General features: G+C 40.6%; 1 protein-coding gene across 5 annotated transcripts in view; it reads left to right on the top strand.

Annotated features, from left to right (window-relative positions):
• CNTNAP2 (contactin associated protein 2) overlaps positions 1–12850 on the top strand; it is a 2042838-nt gene that overhangs the window by 1589309 nt on the left and 440679 nt on the right. For all 5 annotated transcript variants that reach the window (XM_084977536.1, XM_084977535.1, XM_084977534.1 and 2 more), the window contains one exon: positions 12053–12209. In XM_084977536.1, the coding sequence (XP_084833662.1) occupies positions 12053–12209 (157 nt within the window). The remainder of the gene's footprint in view (positions 1–12052; positions 12210–12850) is intronic.

Below are 12850 nucleotides of genomic sequence, written 5' to 3'. Positions count from 1 at the left end.
GTCTGTGTGGGGTCGATTCAGGTTCCTGCATGCTGGGAGAAGTAGGAGGAGGAGTAAGAAGTAGTAACAACAATAGCAGTTGGTGTTATGGACCAATATTGGCCCAGTGATCACAGCTTTCATCTTTTCCTCTCTGTACATTTATTTTTCAAACACAGATATCTTCAAGGATCCACTATTTCATAGGATCTGCACTTGCTGCCTGGTCACCCCCATGGCTGCTGTCTCCCCACACTCCTGAGGCTTCTCTGTTTGGATCATTTGTATTTGCTTCCTTATATCCTCATTACCTTAATCTCTTGGAGCTTGATCACCAGAAACATGAAACTGCCTTTCAGGTTCACCATTAACCTCCTAAGCCTCAAATTCCCTATTGTGGATCAAGCTTTACCCTTCCCCTTTCTGGAGTGGTCAGTTCTCATTTACCTGCTGTGCCAAGAACCATGCTAGAATCAGCGTCCAGATAGAGCGTCCCATCTGTAGGGGAGGTGAGCATGTAGAACAACTGCAACATGATACAACAAATGCAATAATTCAGATCTGTATAAACTGTGGTGAGCATGTAGAACAACTGCAACATGATACAGTGAATGCAGTAATTCAGGTCTGCATAAACTGTGGCTTAGCCCAGAGGGGGAGTGATATAAGTTGCCTTGGGGAACGAGGTACATGAGCAGACTTCAGAGAAGTAACCCTTCTTCAAAGTACGTTGCCTTGATTCTTTCCTCTTTGCAGCTGCCCTTTTTTACAAGTCTTTCTTATTCTCCTGTGTTGTGGGCATATTTTGAGGCAAGCACTCTGCGGGCCACTGATCCCATTCCAAGTCCTATGCCCCGCCTCAGGTTCCGTGGTCACTGTGGATGACTCACAGATTCACAGCTTTAGCTCCAACCCCTCTCTCTTGAATTCACAGGTCTTGTCGCCTGTCCTTCCTCACCTGGGTGTTTCTATATCAGAGGGCTTCTCTGTTAGGGGACTTCTGGCATTTGGGGTGGGACAGCACGAGACCATCTCACACACTGCAGGTCATTTGCCTTCTCTGGACCCAGGGCACAACATGCCAGTAGCACCTTAGAGATGTTTGTAAATCATACCTAAGGAGGCAGAACCAGCCCCACCTGAGGCCCATTATCACTTCCAAATTTACCCTATGTAAAATCAAACTGAACATCTTACCCCCAAACCCACACCCTCTTCTGAAATAGAAATTCCATTCAAAATATTCATATTTGCTTAACCATAAAACCAAGGAGTCCCCACCAGCTGTCCCATCTGTTCCCCAAACCCTACTGATTCCCTTTTTTTTAATACTTAATGAATTTTATTACATTTATAGGTGTACAAGATTCCCTTTTACAGTGCATGTGACCTCTGCCTCTGTTAGGCAACACACCATGTTCACGATGCTCCAACTCTTTGTCATGTCATTCCTAGAATAGCTCCTCTATTACGCATCTCCTTTCTCTTAAGGCACATCCCTGAACATCACATTGACCATGCCTCTCACTTTAAAACCCACAGTAACAGACTTTTACTGTAGGACTAAGGCCAAATAGGTACCATGAATGCCCTCCCCTATAAACATTTAAAATGGCATGAAAAAAATACTTTTAAATCCTTTGAAATGTGTAAGTGAGCTTAAATGAAAGCGGAGAAGATCCTCAGAAGCAAAACCATGGAGCAATGGCATAAATGAGTGATAAAGCCCGAGATGGCCATTTTCATGGAACCCTGAGTTTCAATTTCCATGACTGCATGGGAAAGAAGGGGCCATGATAAATGATGAGTTGTATCAAATATCCCTTCATAGAAAACAGAACCCAAGAGTCTAGATTCTAGGTGAAAAACACTAAAAATTAAAAACCTACTCAGCCAAATAAGGTAGCATGGAAATTTTGACTGTTTGTACCTTGGCTAGAGGTAAAGAGAAAAAGAAAGAACTTATCCTTTGAACTTGTGTAACCAAAAGCCAGTTATGATACATCTTTACAGGTCAATTTCACACTATTGGCATGGTTGGGAAAAAAATTAAAGCTGAAAATATATTCTAAAGAAGTGTCAACTTGATAATACCCACCAGGTATCTGATAAAAGCAAATATCAACCATCTGAGAAATTCATCTGGACCTCAAAGGATTCCCAGAGATGCATTTCCAAGGAATATGATATGAAAGGAAAAAATAATCAATAAATGTGTAGGGAAATAAAATACCATAATTGCAAGCCAACAGAAAGAACTAATAGCATGTTCAGTCTTATAGAATCATATGTATTGAAATTATTGGATCAGATTTATTTTTAAGGAGAAATTGAAGATAGGATGTTGGAAGGTGCTCTCCAAAATTACTAGTGGCTTTGAAAAAGAATCCAATAAAATGAGAGAAATCCAAACGTAATAGATAAAATTTAAAGCTTAATGGTAGACTTAAATAGCAGGTACTCAGCTGAACAGAAAATAGTGAAATGGAAAACTCTGAAGAAGGTTCCCAGAAATCTGCCCAGTGAGACAAAGAGTTGTCAAATATGAAAGAGATTAAGAGCAAGGAAATTAGATCAGTAACATCTAATTGGATGTTGGAAGATGAGAAAAGAAAAAGGACTTAAGGAGTTCCCATCGTGGCGCAGTGGTTAACGAATCTGACTAGGAACCATGAGGTTGCGGGTTCGGTCCCTGCCCTTGCTCACTGGGTTAACCATCCAGCGTTGCCATGAGCTGTGGTGTAGGTTGCAGGCGCGGCTCGGATCCCGCGTTGCTGTGGCTCTGGTGTAGGCCAGTGGCTACAGCTCCGATTCGACCCCTGGCCTGGGAACCTCCATATGCCGTGGGAGCAGCCCAAAGAAATAGCAAAAAAGACCAAAAAAAAGGACTTAAAAGGTAAAATTTGCATTATTATAATTCTTAAAGGATCATTTTTTAAGCATTTTCTATAAATCAATAAAACACAAATCCAATAAGAAAATAGGTGAAAAAAAAACCCTATGAACAGATATTTTTTAAAATATAAACTGAAGAATAAACATGGAAAGGCAAATAATCAAAGAAATATAATTAAAACCAAAAAGAAATACTATTTATTGTTTCTTTTTTTCTTTTTAGGGCCGCACCTGTATCACATGGAGGTTCCCAGGCCAGGGGTCCAATCTGAGCTACAGCTGCTTGCCCTATGCCACAGCCACAGCAATGGTGGGATCCAAGCAGCATCTGCAACCTACACCACAGCTCACGGCAACACCAGATCCTTAACCCACTGAGCGAGGCCAGGGATCAAACCCACAACCTCATGGTTCCTAGTCGGATTCGTTTCCTCTGCGCCACAATAGGAACGCCACTATTTATCGTTTATAAATTGTCAAAATTAATGACTTAAGACCAAGCGTTGACAAGGATTTTAACCAACTAGAAGCTTTATGTACTGCTTGTAGGATTTCACCTTCATTCCAGTGCTTTGAAATAACAATTCGAAGATGCACAAACCATATGACCTAATAATTCCATGATAGGGATATGCTCAAAACTCTTACACATTTTCACAGAGCATTTAAATAGCTAGTCTAATGGTCACTAAAATTCGAATTAATAAGTGTGATGTACTCAAGAACAGCATACCATATACCAATGATAATGGATAATTAAGTACAAGGCTATATATTTTATTATTTCTCTTTATACCTTATATAAACTTAGAGTATTTGTATGCATAAAATATTTTAATGTTTTACACTGCCCTCACAAGCCTAGCTGATTACCCCATTGTTCCCAAAATGAGTTGGGTATTTCCTAGCTTCACGCCTTGGCCTGGCTATTCAGGAGATTCTGAAATGCCCATAGCTTCATTTTGGTTTTCTAGATTCCACTAGTCCATCAAAGTTGCAGTCAGATCTATCTCTTCAAGGAGGTTCTCCAGGCCACTTGGGTCCTGGGTAATCACTCCCTTCAAAAAGTCCCTATAGGGACTTCCTGTTGTGGCTCCTTGGCTTAAGAACCCAACACAGTCCTTGTGAGGATACAGATTCAATCTCTAGCCTAGGTCAGTGGGTTAATCTAGTGTTGCCACAAGCTGTGGCATAGATCACAGATGCAGCTCGGATCCCAAGTTGCCATGCCTGTGGTGTAAGCCGGCAGCTGCAGCTCTGATTCCTGGCCTAGGAACTACCACAGTTGTGGCCATAAAAAAGTCCCCACAGGACTCATTGCCTGCACCACTCCTATGACATCGATTATTTTCATCTTATTATGTGTGTACCCTATTAGATATCAAGGCATAAAGCTTTCCTCATTGTAAACTACTAGACATAACGAAGTCTCCACTAAGTCAGAAGCTTAGAAGACAGGAATCAGGTTTTCACTCCTACTCCCCAAATTGTCTCTCCAACACTAAGAAGGTAGTTATTATGTAACATGGAATTTCAGTTGCAAAACACCATTTTACTACTAATTTGAAAAGTTGTAGCCATCTTTTAAATACAAAGCAAGCCGAGGTCCTTTTTTCATAGTTAAAAGGTAAAATAAAAATTAATAAAATCAAGGCACAGGGTATGGAGACATTCAGTATAAATAACAGACCAAGGCAAGGCATGCTTTGTCAAGTAACTACAGTATTTAAATTCAATGGAGAGCAAAAATAAAGGGAGCAACTAGTACTCACAAAATCATTGTCCCTGTGATCCAGTTAATTCCTTCTTCATTTGTTCTATAAAGAGGAAAAGAAATATTTAAAATAATTGGGCAGGGTTTTTCTAGTGAAAAAGACTCAAAAAGTGCTTTACTACATCCTACAAAGAGCATGTGGTTCCATTCGATCACTTTGGTATCATTAATCACCTCTGTTCCTGGGGCCATGGCACCAAAGGAATTAACCAGAGTTACTGAGGGGACCATGAACGCCAGTGACCTCTATAGAAACTGAAGCCAAGTTAACTTAGAGTAAGTTGGCCTATTCTGTTCTCTTTAATACTGCTCAGAATTACGAACTCCCATCTAATCTGTCATTTCAATTCCATTCAAATTAATAAAAATCTAATTCATTTGAGTAGGATTCAAAGTGATTTGATTCAACTCAATCAAATTCTGCTCAGTGGAATCAGCTCTTGATTGAAATCTATTAGGTTCAATTCAATAAAATAAATTTAAATATTATGCAGCAAAATTAATTTTTAATTAATTAACATTTCAGTTTAGGTCCATTTTGATCTGAACTTCAATTCTCCATTTCTAAATTTGGTCTCTATTCAAATTAATAAAATGTAGTAAAATCTAATGTAATGCTGAAAGAGGCAACGTGCAGCTAATCAGCTTCATTCATTTCTGTTCAGCCCTAATCAAATGAGTTTAGTGACATTCAATCAGGAAGAGATAAAATGTTCACCTTTCATGCCAAGTTGAATGTTTATATTATAACTTCAAAATTATAAGTTTCCCCAACTTCACATCGCTGTCTGCAGTAGGAACTCCACACAGGACTTTTTTGGATTCATTCTCTGTTTGGTCTTTAGATTAACATAGAACAGCCCAGAATCAGATGGTTGGAAAGCAAAAAAGAATATTGTTGTCCAGTTTAGCAAAGTGATTTCACAAATGTTATAGGCAGCTTGAGATGATAGGGTATCTATTAAAATGCCAAGATATATAATTTTTAATTTTACTTTTAAAGTTCTTAATCTAAATAGTAAAAAAAATAAGCATTTGGACTCAGGATCATGCTTATGAAATTGCAAAAAAAAAAAAAAAGGTTACAGTGACTAGATTATTTAGAAAAAAAATTGGGAATTTTAAATGGAAGTGTTACTACAGTAAACACCATTGTTACCTCTTCACACCTTACCAAGAAAACATCCTAGATTGGTGTCCCAAAGGAACCCAGGCACCACGTCCCTCACTGGTCTGTGAATTAAACCCAACGTCATCTCACCAGGTCATGTATGACAGGCCTGTCTGATGATAAGGATCATAAGATTATTAAGTGGCAGAGTCTCAAGATCTTCCTTTGAGATTCTTATTCTGTAGATCAGAATAAGCTTTACAAGAGCCCCAGGTGAATTGGAAACCCTTCCCTATACTGATTTCCCACTGGAGGAGAAAACCTGGGAACAGTCACTCCATGACGTCCCCTCCCCTCATCTTTCTCTGAGGACCCTGAGACTTGGCTGCCATAGTCCGGTTCTTGGAAGTGATTGCATAGTGACAAATTTCAGATGTCTAAGAATGGCTTCCTCTGTTTAAGGAACAGAATTTTAGGACTAACAGTTCGCTCCCACTTCCAGTGCTGGCACGGGGGAACTGTCAGCATTATCTTTAGGGTTCTGCAACTCTTGGACTGTGCACATTCTCCTACTGAAGGAAGAGGGAATTCTGGCCTGCTTGATCTTCCAGGTTATAACTATCAGATTATCTAGAGAGTGCTATTGTAGCCACAGCACCTCCAAATTTCCCCTCTGCTCCAACCCCATCTGGAGCTTATTGTAAGGGCTCTTACATTCCTTCACCTTCCTCCTTAGGTCATTTGCTTTGGGAGGAAGCTTCTCACAGGTACCAAAATGTTTTGCATCTACAGTCTAGAATTACACCAATTAATGATGTCTTAGCATATTGTCACCATGGACTATTGGAATCAGATCAGAGTGGTCAGCTGAAATGTAACAATCGAGTGGAGGGAAGAAGATTCCGTGGTGCCATGATAAGTGTGGAAAGGTATTGGAGGTTTTTCAGAGTATAAGCCATTCTTTAGAAAGAGAATCCTGCGTGGTAGGGGTCCTTCAAAACAGCCAGAATGCTGCCAGACAGCGTGAGCTGGGGAGGGCTGTAATGGCAGCAGCCAGCAGGGGGCACTAAGCAGAGCACAGAAAGGCAGGTCCCTGCTGCAATTATACCTGCTCTATTTCCTCTGTTAAAAAAACCCCTGTGATTCTTTAACACAATTTGTGGATAAGTGGATAGCAGTAGATAAAATAGGGTGAGATTTCATAAAGCTAAAAATATGCTTTTAAATTTTCATTTTGGAGATGAAAACTTCTGTGGTATTGTTTTTAATATTCTGTAGAAGTGCATTTAATGGAACTAATTTAAACTCATAGTGGCTATACTGGGTCTTATTGCAGATGTGCCAGGATAACTTTTAGGTAAACAGACTATGAGGTTACTTCTATAGCCCAGAAGTTTTAAAGAACACATGTTTAAAGTCACAGGTACGTACCACATTTTCATCAAGAGGTCCCCATGCACTTGCCCTTGTGTTTCTGAAACAACTTCTTGTTATTGGAGAAAATAACAGAGATCTATTGGTTTTGCTAAATTTGGGGAAACAAGTTGCCTCTTTTCTTTCTCCCCTTTTCAGGTTAATCATCCAAACTACAATAAATTCTCAGCACAGGGCCGTGATTAATATAATTCAGTCCATTTCTGGCTGTTTAAATACAATATGCCTTACTTTGATAATTTAGCTTCTAGTTAACCTAGAGTGATGTTTATCATTACATAATCTGGTTACAGTGATTCACCTACTCAATAGAGTTAACAAAAATCTTCATATTCTGAAGTCAGACAATTCTTGAACTCTTAGCACTGGGTGATTAAATCGTTTCTTTTCTCACCATTTTTATTCTTGTCTTTTAAAGTGTTTCCATTTTTATTGCCTTTAACTTCTTTTCCCCAAAGCCAATTAACAGGTAAGTAATTATTTGTAAAGCAAAAAAGTAGCACTTTGTTAGCACAGCAATGAAATAAGGTGATTCTTTGCCCCACACAAATTGAACCATTCTCTTCTTGCTGAATATAAAATATATGCCAAATTAATAAATTATAATGATTTGATTTAACCAAATTAGCCAAGGCTAATAACAAAGGGTACAATTTGCTTTTTCCCTGGAATATGTTGTTCTTATTGGCATTCTTCTATTGGTGGCAGATGTGGAAACAGCTCCATAAAATATTTTGTACTGCATTTAACTTATTTTTTGAGGAAAGAGAACAAACTAACATTGACTTTGCATCATCCTGGGAACATTACCTATTTAAGACTATAAGTGACTTGAGAAGATGGGGGGTGGGGGGAGAACTCAGAGACTGAGCTATTCCTACCCACTCAGAGGTATGTCTCCGTCTTGCACTGAACAAAAGGAACGTCATTGCAGATCATCCTCTTGGACCTCATCTGATGTCTAACCAGAGTGCCTCCCTACAGGGACTGAGGTCTGCCCTGGGAGATTAGTTCAGAGCCTGGATCCCATGCGGAGCTTAGGGCTTCTACTGGTCACCTGTGACCTAAACAGCTTGTTCCTGAGACTTCCTCTCCTGGGCTTCTTGGTACTCCCTGAAGCTGTGGCTGGGAATCAGCTGGCTCTTTCTCTGCTTCTCCCACAGCACATTTCTCAGTCTCAGGCTGAAGGAGACCCTGATGGTTACCTTGCTCCCTTTTTTGACATTGTCCTGACTTTTATCAAGAATGCTAAGCCACACAGTTTCTTGCAGTTTCTTGGATTCATGCAATTGATCATCACTGTCTGTAACAAAAAGTCAAGTGCTAGGTTTTTAATACTGGCCACTGGAAGGAAGGACTGGAAATTGAGTTGAGGTTCTGAGATATGTACTCTTTCATCAGCTACTTGATGTACAATTAGGACAAGGGAGTTTCCTACCAGACAACCCCTGGGCTCCAGTTCTGCAGGTGTCTGGTTTGTTTATCCACCACCCGCCAACTGCCATCTGGTGTGTTAGTATCCCCTAGTTCCCAAAACCAATAATAGTAACCAAAATTTCTTTTGAGAGAAAGAATTTAGCTTTAGGTCAGTTTGAAAAGATGCAATGTGATAAAGAAATGTGATAACCAATCTAGGTCATGTTCCTACATTTTCAGGGTCAGGCTGTGGTCTGGAAGGCCCCAAGGGCCTTTGCCAGGTCAGCATGGCACATCTGCTTTGGTCCTCTTCCTATAACACAGCCAGAGATGGAATCAACAGAGATCTAGCAAAATGGACTGGCTCAGATTTTGTAGCTTCTATAAAAAGAATTTTTCATATTTTTTAAGTCTTGACCGCATCAAAAGAAAACAAGGATTTATTATTGGTGATGGTTCCAACATTGGAAGGCATCAGAAATTGGATGCATTACTCTTTACCCTGATGGAAAGAGGAGGAGGAAGCAAAATAACTTAAATATAGAAAGCAAACAGCACCCTATATCCTGGGCCGAAATGGGCAGGAGATAGGGTTTCAGGATGGACCCTTATCTCAGAGAGCTGGCTTCTGTCTCCCTTCAGGGCAGGTGCTGAAATAGCCCTCACACTATTTGCCAAATCAAATCAAATGTATTATTTTTTAATTCAGGTGCCATCAATGATCTTGCCAAGGAAAAAATTGTAGCTTTTCCAATGTAAGTCAACACAATGGGAAAATCTAGAAATTTTTTTGAAGTAAAGAGAATACCTGATTAACTTCTTTCTAAGTTCAGAGCATTTATTCATTCATTACATCAAGCCTGCACTCACAGTACAGTTTTTATAACTTTAAACTACTTACTTCTAAAAAAAAACAAAACAAAAAACCAAAAAACAAACAAACAAAAAATTATTGGCATATCTGAGAAAGCCAAGAAGCATTTTTTACATAATTCCAGCATGGCCCTTACTTACTTCACTGTCTTATTTGCTTAGATGTTGTGACTGTTTACATGATAACTCACTGAGTGCAAGACATTTTCCTCATCTTCATGTCTGAGCACATGCACAACTACTGGGACAGGTGTACCCCTAACATCTTGAAAAGGTGGGTGGCTTAGTCACCGCAGAATTTTAGTGGCAATAATTGCCTAGTCTTACTGGTTTACTGGTTTACTGGTCACATGGCCTCTGTGAGATTCCATTCATTCCCCAGCTACCTGCCAGGAAGCTGTTCTCAGGGCCTCTCCCTTCTCTCCTTTCCTTCCCTCCTCTGCCTGCTGCTTGCTGTCTGGCTTCTTCTTCCCATCGTTCACCTGCAATTCCTCCCAACAAAGACCTTCTAGGTGTCAAATTAAAAATCAAGCCTTCATCTTAATGAACTTAGCTATGAACTCTGACAATGCCAACCACACTGCTATTCTGGAAATTCTCTGCTTGTTTCTCTTCTGCCCTCTCTGACTGCTTTCTCTCTCGATCTCCGCTACGGGCATCTCCCTCTCTTTCTGTTCTCTACATGCTATTGGAATCCAGAAGAGTCCAGCAACATCTCTCCTGCTACCAGTACTTTCCGGCTTACACTGATGGTTCTAGCCCAGAGAATGCTCCTGGGATCAGACTTCTATAGCCAGTTGCCTCCTTCATGTATCAAGTACATTATCCTTCCTTCGACATTCCCTAAACTTGTCATCTTGTGACCTAGCCTGGTGAATCACAGCCCCTTTGTCCTAGTCACATGGGCCAAACACTCTGGATTAATCCCCAACACCTTCTTCCCACCAGGTCCAAGCCAGTTAATACCTCCTAAATCACTTTCCATTTTTAATTCATCTCCTTTTCCACTCCCTTTCTTATGATTGCTTCTCTGTATCAGCGTAGGAGCCTCACATCTGACCTCCCTAACTACTCGTTCTCCCAAAATCAGTCTTTTGTCTTACTGTAGATCTTTTAAAACACAACTTTGATCATGAAAATTCTCTGCTTAAATTACTTTAACGGTTTCCTATTAGTTTCAGGATGAAGTTAAACTTTCTTCAATAGGAGGAAATAAACACTGAAAAGCAAAACTAAACCAAGACAAAATATCTTATTATTTGGACAGCGTTTGTTGTGATATGGCCCTCACCATTCTCATTGCTACGTCCCCCTGCTACCCTTTCAAACATATCCCTTCAGCCCCGCTCTACCACACACACACATACTCCTACATATATATTCCATACAGAACTTTCCCATTCTGCTCCCTGTGCCCCAAGTCCTTACCTCTCTTACATCCTTATTTACCTGGGCCGCTTAACCTTCAAGACGTAGCTCAAACATGTTACCTCTTCTGGGAGACCTTCCTTCCTGACCTCCTTTCCCTCACTCACTCTGCTGTGTGTTCATAGTAATAATTGACTGAACTCTCATTTGTATCTTTTTCCTCCATTGTTCTGCTGAGTTTCTTATAATGCTGGGCATGTAATGGAAACACAATGGATCTTCGATGAATGAATGAATGAATGAATGAATGAATGGGTGAATATTAGGCCAAATAATAAAGCAAAGTAGTATTGTATAAAGAGCATTGTACAATGTCTGGTGAGATACAGTGTAAAATTTCTGGCTCGGAATCTAATCTGCTGATCAATCCGTCTAATATGATTGAAAGAATTGTTTTACCTTTCCCAACTTAAGTTCCTTATTTGTAAAAAGAGGAGGTCATAACTAAGACATAATGAAAGTCCACATTTAGCTCTAATATTGTCATCTCCATGACCATCGTTTCACAGCAGAAGCACAGCTAGTCATGAACTTAGTTGTAATTGCAGAATTGATGCCTGGCCTACCCACCTTCACTGTGGACATGCTTCATCTGGGCAACCATTTTACAGAACAGATTCCTAAATTCCTAAAGCTTGAGTATAAATATTTCTTTCAATGGAAGTGGTGTATATCCTGGTAGAAAAACTTTAGTTTCCCATTCTCTCTGATATTTTTATTAAATATTCCTATTATTGAAATACATGGAGTTCCCGTCGTGGCGCAGTGGTTAACGAATCCGACTAGGAACCCTGAGGTTGCGGGTTCAGTCCCTGCCCTTGCTCAGTGGGTTAACGATCCGGCGGTGCCGTGAGCTGTGATGTAGGTTGCAGACGCGGCTCGGATCCCGCGTTGCTGTGGCTCTGGCGTAGACCAGTGGCTACAGCTCCGATTCGACCCCTAGCCTGGGAACCTCCATATGCCGCGGGAGCGGCCCAAAGAAATAGCAAAAAAAAAAAGACAAGAAAAAAAAGAAATACATTGACTTCTAAGAGGGTTGAGTGATTTCAGTCTATCAGAGAGCAGTATTGCTCCTGGGAAGGGGGACATAATAGTGACTGAGTCCTGGTCCTATTTTAGTGTGTCTTTTCCCTTTCTCCTAGATGGAAGCCCTTATACCTGGTGGGTTGGCAAAGCCAACGAGAAGCACTACTACTGGGGAGGCTCTGGGCCTGGAATTCAGAAATGTGCCTGCGGCATCGAGCGCAACTGCACAGACCCCAGATACTACTGCAACTGTGACGCAGATTACAAGCAATGGTGAGTGCAGGTGCCAGGCGCGAACTCGCCTTCCCCTTCCCCCACCCCTCCCCCGCCCCCGCAGTGTGCCTGTAGGTCAGACTAATTAGATGGAAGAGAAAGTGTGAAAAGTGCTGAAATAATAAGATAATAGGTTAGAAAGGTTTGGAACTAACCCAGTTGACAAATGTCAGGAACGTTCTGAAAAATATAAAAGCAGAAAGAGGTCAGTGCTACAAGGGTATGCATTTAGACATAGAGGAACACATAATTGATGTGTTCATATTTTATTCAGAGAGGGAAATAATGAGCCATGTAGTAGACAGTGATTTGCATTATAAAATGTGCTTTGTGACAATAGAGGGGGTGGCCGCAGGCAGGGAGCCCTTGCGCAGGCGTGTGAGAGCCTCCTCGGCAAATAGTCTCCTACAGTGAGTGCTTCCACCTCCTGCAATGTTTGCTTTGAGTAGCTGGATGAGGGGGAAAAGACAGAGGGGGGAAAAGAAAGGAAAAAAATTGTTCTTTGCTCTCGTTTTGCCGGTCTACTATTCTTTCACGCTTTGAACTGTTTATAACTCTGATACAAATCAGTTCAAGGAAGATCTATTTTGGGTTTCTTTCATCTCTCTACTGGCTTTTGTCCTGCTTCATAGCAAATGGCT

The sequence above is a fragment of the Sus scrofa genome, chromosome 9 (assembly GCF_054392235.1).
Source record: "Sus scrofa isolate SSC_HxYL_T2T_F1_AM1 chromosome 9, Sscrofa_HxYL_maternal_Yorkshire_Landrace_v2.0, whole genome shotgun sequence".
Lineage (NCBI taxonomy): Eukaryota > Metazoa > Chordata > Mammalia > Artiodactyla > Suidae > Sus > Sus scrofa.
The sequence above is the reverse complement of the archived record's forward strand: the minus strand, read 5'-3'. Positions and strand labels throughout refer to the sequence as shown.